General features: G+C 34.6%; 1 protein-coding gene across 8 annotated transcripts in view; it reads left to right on the top strand.

Moving 5' to 3' along the window:
* Positions 1–12,720, top strand: part of LOC136830731 (otoferlin-like) — a 722,463-nt gene that overhangs the window by 91,550 nt on the left and 618,193 nt on the right. For all 8 annotated transcript variants that reach the window (XM_067090537.1, XM_067090535.1, XM_067090531.1 and 5 more), the window contains exon 2: positions 559–1,776. In XM_067090537.1, coding sequence (XP_066946638.1) covers positions 1,698–1,776 — 79 coding nt within the window. In that variant the 5' untranslated portion in view covers positions 559–1,697. The remainder of the gene's footprint in view (positions 1–558; positions 1,777–12,720) is intronic.

Here is a 12,720-nt window from a genome sequence, read left to right as displayed (position 1 = left end):
TCAGTCTCTCATGCGGCCAATTCAAGTAAGTAAACAGACAGACAGTCAGGGCTGATTGATGTCTCGGCCGCTTGAAGTTTCACCGGGAATATTAATAAACTCTCTGATGCATCACGAAACTGAAAAGTTGACGCTGGAATCCCTAGAATATCAACAAGTAATTGGTAATCTATTTAATGTCTTGATTAAATTATAAAGTTGGTAACGAAATAGTTGCCTATTTTTTGTTTTTATCTTACAGTTTATTCACTGGATACAGGTTTTTGTATTAGAAGTCTCCTGGCGATCTAAAGTTTATTATTCTATTTTTCTCATTTTATTAGCAGTTAGTGTATAGTGAATACATGCATTAATGGACTTTAATTATATTTTAGTAGCCACTCTGTCGTAATGGACAAAGTGTTTCCGTGGAAGACGAGATCATGTTACCAGCAGATATATTGTACTCCTTAATCTTAAGAAACCTCGCAAACTTAAATTATTAAAAGCTTTGCTTTAAGAGTGTGGTTTTACATATATTTGTCATATATTCATAACACTTTTCTTCTTTCATTTCAGGGTAAAATGAAGGTGACCTTGAGTTAACTACACGAAATGGCCTTCGTACGTTATTAGTGAAAGTGACGAGGAAAATGGTGATGAATATGATGAACTAATTGGGGAAACATTATTTTTACTCGATGAAGTGCTATAGTGGTTAAAGTGATTAATTTAGATGTTATCACAAGGTATTTGTTGTTCCCTTGAAGTAAAAGTGTTGCAAAGTGAATCATTTGCAGTGAAAAACAGTTTTAGGAAGTAACCTTATACACTGGGAAAATATCTAAATCGTGTTAAGTGATACACTTCAGTGAAGTCTGGTGAATGTGAATAATACTGTGTACAAGTGATAAGGAAAATAGCGCTTAGCAAGAAAGAGGTAGAGGTTTTTTTCCTATCCCATCCTATAATTTCTCAAATCACCTTGTTCCTTTTCTCACTTATCCTTTCAAGTATTACTCGTTGAATAGTAGATGTTTTCTGGTGCGTAATATTTTAATGCAGTAATCGTACGTTGTAAATTGTTTTGAATCTTAAATAAATAGTAAATTTTAAGTACTGATTTGTCGATTCTTCTGATAAAAACGCCATTGACAAGAAGCCGTTAACATGTTACACTGTGTTTTATGATATTTATTTTCCCCCTCTGTAACTTTTATGTTTCTAGTCGTACCACATATCTGTCCATTTCACTTTCCATTCTGAAGTGATGGTTTCGAAATCTTCCTGTAGATCTTATGTCCGGGATAGCAGAAACACGTGGTTTATTTGTTAGGTGATTAGAACCTGCTCTAGAAGTATTTTAAATTCATCTTAATTAAAAGTTGTCTTTCGATATCAAAGCTAAATGCCTCCTATAGTGTATTTTGATTGAAATTGGCTTTTGATCATCGAAATCTTAGTAACTACTTTGTGTTCCGTTGTTGGAGACCGGCGGTGCGTTTTACACCCTATTCAAAGATGTCCTGTACGTGTACCATTCCTTCAGCTACTTTTCGGCTCTGAAACGACAATTATCCATCCTACCGTCCCTTCTCTATCCTCCTCCTCTTCCTCCTCCTCCCCCTCCTCCACCTCCTCCTCCACACCCTCCTCCGCCTCCTCCTCCACCTCCTTCGCCTCTTCCTCTTAAGTGGCCTCGAGCTCTGTAAGCCATCATGTCTCTCAAGATCCATGTAAGGCATTTCACCGGAGTCCAGCAACGAGGGGACAAGATTGCCAAGGTCACTTTTAGAGGTAAGTGTTCCAGGTCACTTATGCAGGTTATTGATCAAGGTCACCATTATGATGCGAGTGATTACGGTCTAGAGGTTTGTAATGAAAGTCACGTGTAGAAGCAGGTCACATGTACAGTTACAGATGGAGTGGAAAGATTGGTGTCAGGGGAATGGAAAATGCTACCTGTGGGATTCGCTTATACGCTGACGTCACGTGCATCTACTGTGATTTGTAGTATATATATATATATATATATATATATATATATATATATATATATATATATATATATATATATATATATATATATATATATATATATATATATATATATATATATATATATATACACACATACACATATACATATATACTATACCTGCCCTGAGGGACAGGATTGGCTTACTCAAGTATGCCAGAAGTTGAAGTATAATTGTTTGGGTACAAAAGGTTTTTCGTATACATTTTAAATCTCTTTGATGTAACTAATATTTCATTTCTTTTGTGACCATAATCTTATGCTACAGTGAAAGTGTAGTACTGAAGGAACATTATTAATTTTCCAAAATGTCAGATGATAATGCTGTTATTGTTTTCAAAATTATAGTTTTCATGTTTCATATTTAATATAGCTAGAAATTGATTACTTTCAATGCCAATATTTCGTAATTTTCATGATGGTGCTACATTATGGTTTCGTTTGCGGCAAACAACCCTCAACATGGAATTTAAATGAAGACTTCCAAGTTTTATAATATAACAGACTCATTCAACTTCAAAACGCAATACGGTAATGGGAAATATATTCAACTTCAAAACGCAGTAAGGTAACGTGAAATATTTCGTAACTTAAGTAAACAACAGGACTTCCTCTTCTTTAGGATCTATCGAAGAGCAAAATGAAAAGTAGGACTTGACTAAAACAGCAATGCTGTTATTGAAATGATAAGACTTGACTAAAACAGCAAGGCTGTTACTGAAATGAATATCACCAAGAGAACGCTTAATTCGGGACACAACAGCGGTGGCTGCCTATTAATGCCAGGAAAGTTTTCGCAGATCTGTTCAGAAACAACATGTTGCGCCAGTATTCTGGCCATTGTGCTAGCTTGCTTTAGACAATGACTTCTTCCAAGCCGAACGGGCCTGGACAGTGACAAGACTTGAGAAAGACGGGCGAAGGATTTTAGAACCAGGAAGGAAGTGGCGTTGTAGAGTGCAGTATTTATGCAGCGATGCTCCAGAGCTTTTGAGTAGACTGCATGCAAGCACAGCAGATGGTGAAATGTGTGAGATAATTATGCGATTGAATTTGCCTGCTCCAAGAGAACTGTTTCAGTTTGGACCAGATTTACAGTGGACCAAAGACTATTAAGGAAGTACGAAAGTGCTTGCATGAACTGCGTCTTTTAAGAGATTGAAAGTAAAGTAAAAAAAACAAAAATTGCAGTGGAGGCTAATTATGAAGTTCCTGAGCGGTTCAACAGTTTAAAACATCTTCTGATTTCAAAAGGAAACTTAATCCACTTTGACTTTTTACGTATGTGTAAAAGAGTAATTCCAGCTTTAATTACATTTAATATTATTTAACTTTTGTGAAATGTACGTGTAGTTTGTCAAACGGAAGATTTTAACTCATTTACTAATTGTAAGTACAGCTTATGCGAAAAAATTAATTTGATATAGTAATGTAATTGGTACTTAATAACTTATGCTCTTGTACTTGAAAATTCATACCTTTCTCTCTGGCGTGCAACAATATTTCCATTTTAATATACAGAAGTACTCGTTTTGCCCAGACGTGCCACTTGCGTTAATGTGGTATGTTGTATTAGGGATATTACTTCAACTTTTGCATTATCTCGATTTAAAGGAATGCGTGATGTTCACTGGTAAAATGTGCTTCGCCTTATTTATATTTTTTTTTATGTTAGAATTGGCAAGAGCACGTTAGCTAATATGTAATAAGTTATACTGTAGTGTATTCAGTAATGTATGGCATAATGATAGTATTGAAAATATTAATTATTATTGTAGGCAATTGATGGAAGGAGATAACACAAAATTGAAATTTCCCACTATTGTCTTTAATACTTGATGTCGCATTCACAAGAAAAAAAACACAACGTAATTTCAGGGAGGTTTGTTAACATCATTACGGAACACACTACAACGTAAACATTTCATAGATATTATGTAATTGGTTAAATGATCAGGGTTCTGTAGCAGTCTCACGCTTAGGTATTCATTGGAAAATTATCTACTTGCAAAATTATATTGGTTATCTTTTCAGTTTTCTTTGACTTTTAAGATGATTGATTTAGCTTTGTCTCCATTTCCTAACCGTTTACTTCTGTATCAGTAGCTGTTTATGTACTGTAATAAATTTAATTAAAGAAATATCTGTAACCCCTGAACAAGAAGGTAGGAAGGTAGTCTCTCTCTCTCTCTCTCTCTCTCTCTCTCTCTCTCTCTCTCTCTCTCTCTCTCTCTCTCATTATCCAATCATAACAAGAAGGTAGTCTCTCTCTCTCTCTCTCTCTCTCGCCCATTATCCAATCATAACAAGAAGGCAGTCTCTCTCTCTCTCTCTCTCTCTCTCTCTCTCTCTCTCTCTCTCAAGCGCACACGCCCATGATCCAGTCATTTGCCTTGAACTCGCGCAAAGCTCATCTTTATATGTTTCCTCCTCCACCCTTATTTTGTAATAACATAAGACTCACAACGGTTCTGTCGATGAAAGCATTCGATAAAAAAAAGCTTTGTTTAGAAGTTCTGTAAGTAAGTCGTTGTAGTTTTCCACATTACTCGAGTTTTTTTTTTTTTTTTTATTCATTAGGACATTTGTCAAATGTTTTGGAATATTGGCGCTTTTCGGCATTCGTGAATTGTACAGTTGGATATTTACATAGCCTATTCACAAGAAAAGAAAGGTATCCAAAACCTCTCTCTCTCTCTCTCTCTCTCTCTCTCTCTCTCTCTCTCTCTCTCTCTCTCTCTCTCTCTCTCTCTCTCAACCGAGCTACCACACCCCAGTACCTTATGATAAAAAGCCTTAATGTAAACATTTCAGAGGGTGGAAACAAGTATCAGATAAGAGTCGAGTGATGTCTTTATTGATTAATTAAGTCAGCTGATATCTCGACAACACAGTTCGTCGACGCCTCCGGAAACTGAAAATACTCGTAATTTGATAGGACACGGTTTCTTAGAACAGCTTTTAGAGAAAGAAGCCGTTATAATGAAATGACGGTACTTCGTCAAATTTATTGAGAGCAAGGTCAACGGTTATAGAAAGTCTCTGATACTGTAGAATTTCTGTATATTTCATACGTTATTTTTATAAAGTGTCTTTACTTAATTTTTTTTCTTTTGGTTTGTGTCTTATTAAGCATTATGTCATAAGTAAAAAACTGTTCTTCCTTGCAATTACTGAAGTTATGAAAGCAATGAAAATGATAATTTATAGAATTATTTGTTTAATAAGAGTAACACATCACTATTAGTTTGTCTTTTATTTTTATATATATTCCCTTTGAACTGTTATTGATTCTGGTGTAACAGGAATTCAATAACTCTGGTATGTATTTTAGGGGGATGTTATTTGTGAGCAACTTTTCCTTTATTACTTTTCCACGTGATTGGAAACGTTGGAAAAAAAAATACGCCAACCCTGGAAGTCGTAATTGGGACCATTTTCATTTACAGCGGTGTATTTATTAGGGATGATACTTTTTCCCACAACGGGATAGAGTAGAACCAGTTAACTTGCCTTGAGGGAGGGGCTTATTAGCCTGATATAGAGAAAATTAGAGAAAATTAAATACGGTAGATGGTGAGAGAATAAGGGATGACTGTCAAGTCGTTTGTTGATCACATGAAGTTTGTATGAAGACCATTCACTCGGCTAATTTTTCGGATGTAATTTGCTTGTAATGAGAATTCATTTGGTTACATCAATGCATCTGATTTACATATAATGATAACTGTTGATTACATCATTGATGGTGATTTGCCTGTAATGAAAACTGTTATTGAAAGTAAATTGCGAGTTTATTTCAATACACATTGTTACATTATTGAAAGTAATCTGCGAGTGCATTTTCTATAGTTATTTTTTGTTTCATTATTGGAAGAAAATGCGTTACATCATTGAAAGTATTTTGCGAGTTAATTTTCAATACTTGTTACAAGTTGAAAGTAAATTGCGAGTGCATTTTCAGTACTTATTTATTGTTACATTAACGAAAGTAACCGCGAGTACATTTTCAATACTTATTCATTCTTACACTATTGCAAGTAAATTGCCAGAGCATTTTCAATACTCATTTATATATTTATAGTGAGATAGTTAGCTCGCATGTGTCTGTTCAGGTGTACATTTATGACTAATTGATTAATTATAAATTAGAGACCGGTACTAATCCTGAAGCCCAGGCCAATTAGTTAGATACTTTTGTGTACCTCGGGCAGAAAAAGATAGACACTTTTGTGCACCTCGGGCAGTATACTGACCGTGTCATTGATTATGGATATTTTCTTTTATGAAGTAAAAGTTTCATGGTTTATTAAGGAAATGGCTACGAAATAAATTTTCTATTCTCTGTGTGTGCTTAGTGCTAAAAGCAGACATCACAGAGAAGTTTGGACTGAATATTGAAAGTTTTATTGGCATATTGACCTCTGTGAATTTTTAAATATAGTCCATTAGGTGTTGTGTTCCATAATTGATAGCGTGAACCGATTTTTCAGGGTCCTCTCTCTCTCTCTCTCTCTCTCTCTCTCTCTCTCTCTCTCTCTCTCTCTCTCTCTCTCTCTCTCTCTCTCTCTCTCTCTCTCTCTCTCTCTCTCTCTCTCTCTCTCTCATCTTTTTGATACGATGGTAGTTTTGCTTGAGTTTGTCAGTCTGAATCATTATTTGATATGTTTAACAGCAACATTTTATCTTAAGCCAAGGAATCGGAGGTTTACAAAGCTTTATGGTTTTATTTTAATTTCATATTTTACCGCCCCCTGTAGTTATATGTAGTTCAGAGGCTGCGCAAGATCACATGTAATCATAATTTGTATCCTAGATTTCTGTTATATTGAGTTCTTTACAATTTTCTAAGTTTTTGTCCAGTTCTTTCAGCGACGTCCCTAGTTTGAGTCTTGTCAAACTCCACCGTAAACTTTGTACATCATTAAGACTATTCTTTATTCTCTGGAACCATTAAGATTTACATTATCTATAGGAAATAGTTGCCACATAGTTATGCATTAAGGAATTAATTTTTATCACATAGCTGAAAGGCATCGATTTTTCTTTATCATATAGCTGAAAGGCATCGATTTTTCAGACAAGAAGGACTTCAATCATAAAACTGAAATAAGTTTAATGATTCATATTCATTAAATAAAATGGGACGTTCGTAAAAAACACTGAACATTGGACCAAGAAACTTCATTGCATTGTCTCTTTAACTCCTGTTCCTGGTTCTAACCTACTACAGAAAGTATTTCATGTTTGCGATAACCACTGAAAGTTTTAAAACGTCCTGTATATTCCACATGGTGGCATTAGAATTTGAGCTTAGGGTGGCAAAACTGTTTTCCTGGTAAATTGTAGTTCGTTTTACTTTGATTTTGTACATGTCATTGAGTGGTTCCACCATGTATTAGAGTGAGATTATTTTAATTCTTCCCGTTTTACCTTTCTAATGGCGTTTAGAAAATAAAATGGTAGATTACATTTCTTTTCACTCATGTTCTTTTGATATGAAGTTATATGATAAGCACATCCTAGGTCTTGCATATATTATATATATATATATATATATATATATATATATATATATATATATATATATATATATATATATATATATATATATATATATATATATATATATATATATATATATATATATATATATATATACTGTATATCATATATATATGTATGTGTATTTGTACATTACATACTGTATATATATACATATATGTATTTATTTATGTATATATGCATATATATATTTATATCTATATATAAAATTCTGTGTATATAAATGATTCCAGAGAAAATCCACTTCATAAATCTTATATCGGATGAATTTGTAAATGCCACTGAATGAGCAATAGACATGCGTTGCGGTTATCGATTTAGTCAACGTACTCAGCTTCGTGGTATTATGCCCATGACGTATGTCCTTCCATTGAGAATGGGAAACCGCGCTTATCACGGACAGATGGTCGTCATATGTTAGCTAAGCTGGGGAGCGATGTCCTGTAATGCCTGGGGATTCGAAGCTTGCTGTTTGCATTGTCTCCTGTGGACTTTAAAATTTGAATATGTTTATTTTGTGTTGTTGGAGTTTCTTAATTTTAGGATAGCGTTTGTGTAAAATTTTGTAGATTTTGTAATGTGCTTCAAAGGTAATTTATTTCAGTTTCATTATTTTAGGGTTCATAATTTTAAAACTTTTTTTTATTGATAATTTCGTCGTTGGTAAAGAACGGTTTTAGGCTTTGTAGCTATTGTAATTTTGTTATACAGAGGAATTTTATGGGGGAAGGACGTTTATTAGGGTTTTGGAATGGCTGTATTTTGCTTTGAAAAATTATGTTTTCCATGGGTAGATGTTTAAATTGTCTGTATTTAATTTTCTATGATATTATATTACGTTTTAGATATATACTTTTTTCATTCACGGCCAGTCCTAAAGTACAACTGCTGATGCCTGATGGATTTATTTTTTTTTAATTCGGTATATAATTAAAGATATAAACTTCAGCCTCACTTCAGCCGAGACGAACTGCGTTATTGACCTGTAACCTGCAATCACTCTCTCACTTCCTGGAAGCTGAGGCCCCTACTTTCTTGCACCTTTTTAGTTTTCTGCAAAAGAAAAATATTGTGCTGGCTGTGTCTGTCCGTCCGCACTTTTTTCTGTCCGCCCTCAGATTTTCAAAACTAACGAGGCCAGAGGGCTGCAAATTGGTACGTTGATCATCCACTCTCCAGTCATCAAACTTACCAAATTGCAGCCCTCTATCCTCAGTAATTTTACTGTATTTGAGATTAAAGTTAGCCATAATCGTGCTTCTGGCAACGATATAGGATAGGCCACCACCGGGCAGTGGTTGAAGTTTCTTGGGCCTTGGCTCATACAGCATTATACCGAGACCACCGAAAGATAGATCTATTTTTGGTGGTCTTGATTATAAGCTGTAGTGGCTGTACGGGAAACTCGATTGCACAGAACATTCTTTGGCGCATTTTTTACTTGTTATTTCTTTCTAGGTCTTCCGTCCTTCCTCCCGTCAGACAATTCCGAATTGTACACCTTTCATCGGCATATCATCTACCTTATTGCGCATGTCCGCAATCACTACAACACTTTGCTCCATCCTCTCATCGACTTGAACCTCCTTACAGCCTCTCCATTCTGCACCTCCTTGTTTATCAAAAAAAAAAAAAAAATAAATAAATAAATAAATAAAAAATATTAAAAAGCATTAGGGATATTATTAACTAATGGCCTGCAAGTTTAATTGCAACCAAAAGGTTGAAGCTGCTTTCAGTATATTTTTAATTTTTGAAATGTATGAATTTGTACGAATGCTATGCATCATTTTTTATGCATTATTATGTGCTTGGCTGTGTAAATTTCAAAATTTTTTTTTCACTAGTTTATTCATATCTTCATGGTTATGATGGCAATGAATGGCCTCCTCCGTTCCAGCTTCGGGTCATATTGCTCAAATTCCATACTTTCAATCGTGTGCATTTCTTACCTTTCAATTCTTTTTATGCCTTATGCACTCCAAGAATTCATCGGTTTAGCTCCAACCGTTTAATCTTTCATATTCAGTGCCTTACTTCCATAAAGGAGAGTTGGCTCTACAATTCTTCATATATTCCAAACATGACTTCCACAGGCACTCGGTTTCTGTCAGATCTTTGCACACATCATGCCACCTTCCTTGCTGAACTATTCTGTGACTTGTGATTTTTCGTGTCTTATCATCATCTGATGCTTAATCTCAGATATATTAATTTACTGCTCCCATTTTTCCACAGACCACATGAACATTTGTGGCCCCACCTTCCTGGTTTCCGTTTACTCTTAACGCTGCTCACATTTACTCAGCTTTCTGCTCTTGTAAGCATGTTCAAACTCTTTCAGTGCCCATTCAATAGTCTTTGCAGTTTTTCTGCACTACCCCCAGTCAAAGGTGTGTCATCAGCATAATTGCCACTCCACATTCCACTCACGACCATTTTCTAATCCCTGACTGTGACGCACCGTAGTTGACAAACTACTAGATAATAAGTCACTGTTTAGATAAAAAAATACAATTGAATATTCCAAGAAACAGATCCAAAGACGCTCTGCTCCGCGGGATCGAACTGTGGTCTCTTGTTGGCGAAGTGAGGTCGTTAACCGCAGAGTTAGGAGACAACTTACACACACACACACACACACTCACACGCACATATATATATATATATATATATATATATATATATATATATATATATATATATATATATATATATATATATATATATATATATATATATCTCGCAAGTGGGTTGCTGGACCAAGCTTCTAAGATACTTAAAATAACATTCAGAGATATTATTGCATTATATGAGCGTAGAGTATATGTAAGTTCTTTCAAACGTTTCATCCTAGATTTATTCGTCTTCGCAAGTTTTAAACTTCATATTTGGTTTTTCTGGCCCAGCTTTCTGAAAACTTTTTGTTTTCCGCCTCCTAAGAGATGAAAACAGATTTATGTGTTTCTCCTCTGTGGAGCTGGGCGAGAATTTTGCTTTTTCTCCTTCATGCACGTGCCTTACGTTTTGGTTCTCCATTATACGTTTAAAAATTTTATTTACATTTATTCAAAGCTCTGCTCCCTTTTCTTTAAGATATTTTTAATGCTTTTAATTCAGAGATGCAAAGGCTATTTGCTAGGGAGTAAATTAGCACAGAGGGGAATTGAGGAAGCGACAAATTTCAACATTTCACAATCTCACTCTGTTAACTTTTGCTAATCTTCAGTTAAGGCGCTTGAAAACGTTCCCGGAAGCTTGTTTGTGGAATGTTTGTTTAATTGGTTTGTTCAGGTTTTTCTTTTTGATTGAAAGGTTTCGCTGCTGCTAAACGTTTCTGATTCGTGTCCGTGTTTGTTATCGCTGACTTGAAGTCTCTCTCTCTCTCTCTCTCTCTCTCTCTCTCTCTCTCTCTCTCTCTCTCTCTCTTATGTAAATTACAATGAATGTGCTGATGAAAGTTGAATCTATTCAGAGCAGGGTTGTAACCGCATTTAAGTTCTCTTTTTTTTTTTATCCCCAGCTCAATTTATTTAGAAAGCACAATCATAATTTTTGACCTCTGAGTAGGTCATTAATTATGATTACAGATGAAGCCAGAGGTTTTTCAGTTTCAAGCCAAACGAAAATAAGTAGGTAGGTAGGTAGGTCTAGCACAAGAGTGTGTTATATATATATATATATATATATATATATATATATATATATATATATATACATATATATATATATATATATATATATATATATATATATATATATATATATATATATATATATATATATATATATATATGTGTGTGTGTGTGTGTGTGTGTGTGTGTGTGTGTGTGTGTACATATATGCATATATATATATATATATAATATATACATATATATATATATATATATATATATATATATATATATATATATATATATATATAAAACTGTGTGTGAGCATGAGAGAGAGAGAGAATGCACACATAAGCATTAAGTATTTTAGAGATAATCACTGCTCCAGCCATACCGATATAAATCCAGTTCCTATTACAGAACCATACGAGAGTGCTTATGAAAGAAGCTAGGTACTCCAGTTCCCCCTTGCGATAAATTGGAGGAAGCGTGAAAGTAAGACAGTCATGAAGATACAAGACCCAAATCGTAGCCCTTTTTCTTTGTATCAGGTTGAGAGAAAATTGTTCCTGGGTTAAATTTATTTTTATTGGACGGTGCGGAATATTTCCCTAGATATTAAGGAGCTAACTCTTGGTATTAATGAGAGTGGAGGAGAATCCCGGGCCTTAATTTGTAAAGTTATGGGGTTTTATTCTTTTCTCGTAATTCTTGTGGGGGTTTTCCATTTAAAGTTCTTTTAACTAAGGGGATAATTCTCGAACTGAGGAGAATTTAGAGGCGAGAATTTAAAGGTAGTAGCTCTCTCTCTCTCTCTCTCTCTCTCTCTCTCTCTCTCTCTCTCTCTCTCTCTCTGTGTCTAGTTAATTTCTGTACTATTGTGGCTTACCTTGTGGTCTATTTGTTGAGTTACTGTGCCTTATAAATCATTATTTACTTTCAGAGAGATTATAATGATCACATCTGGTGTTGCACTGTTTGATTTTCTTCTTTCAGTTTTCGAATGTGATTTTAGATTCGCAGTAAAATTCTTCTTGGTTTAATAAAGAAAGCGTATTCGGAGGGAAAATTTACTTTGTTTTATTTCATGTTTCTCCGTTCATTGCACTAAACATTATGTCAATGTTTTATTTCCGGTTTCTCCGTTCATTGCACTAAACATTATGTCAATCTTTGTAAAGGTTAAGATTCATAAATTGACGTAACGTAGTATTTTGTACTTTTAGTAAATGGTTTCTCCGTTTATTTCAGTAAACATTGTTTCAGTCTTGGTAGAGGTTAGGCTTTACAAATTGCCCTACAATAGCATTTTTACTGTTCGTAAGTAGAGCAGTTGGAGGGTGGGAGCCACCTACTGTTGTCTTCTTTTTCTCTTGAACCACCATTAAAGAGAACGGTGTAATGATAAAATGAATATACCGCCACGCTAAGGCACAACTTTCAAGGGTAGTAGGACATGATGCCGAACGCACTTAGAGGCCGAAAGACAAGAGGCCTAAGCCAAGAAGAAGAACGGACATG

The sequence above is a fragment of the Macrobrachium rosenbergii genome, chromosome 47, assembly GCF_040412425.1.
Source record: "Macrobrachium rosenbergii isolate ZJJX-2024 chromosome 47, ASM4041242v1, whole genome shotgun sequence".
Lineage (NCBI taxonomy): Eukaryota > Metazoa > Arthropoda > Malacostraca > Decapoda > Palaemonidae > Macrobrachium > Macrobrachium rosenbergii.
Note: the sequence above shows the minus strand (reverse complement) of the source record. Positions and strands in the feature narration are given on the sequence as shown.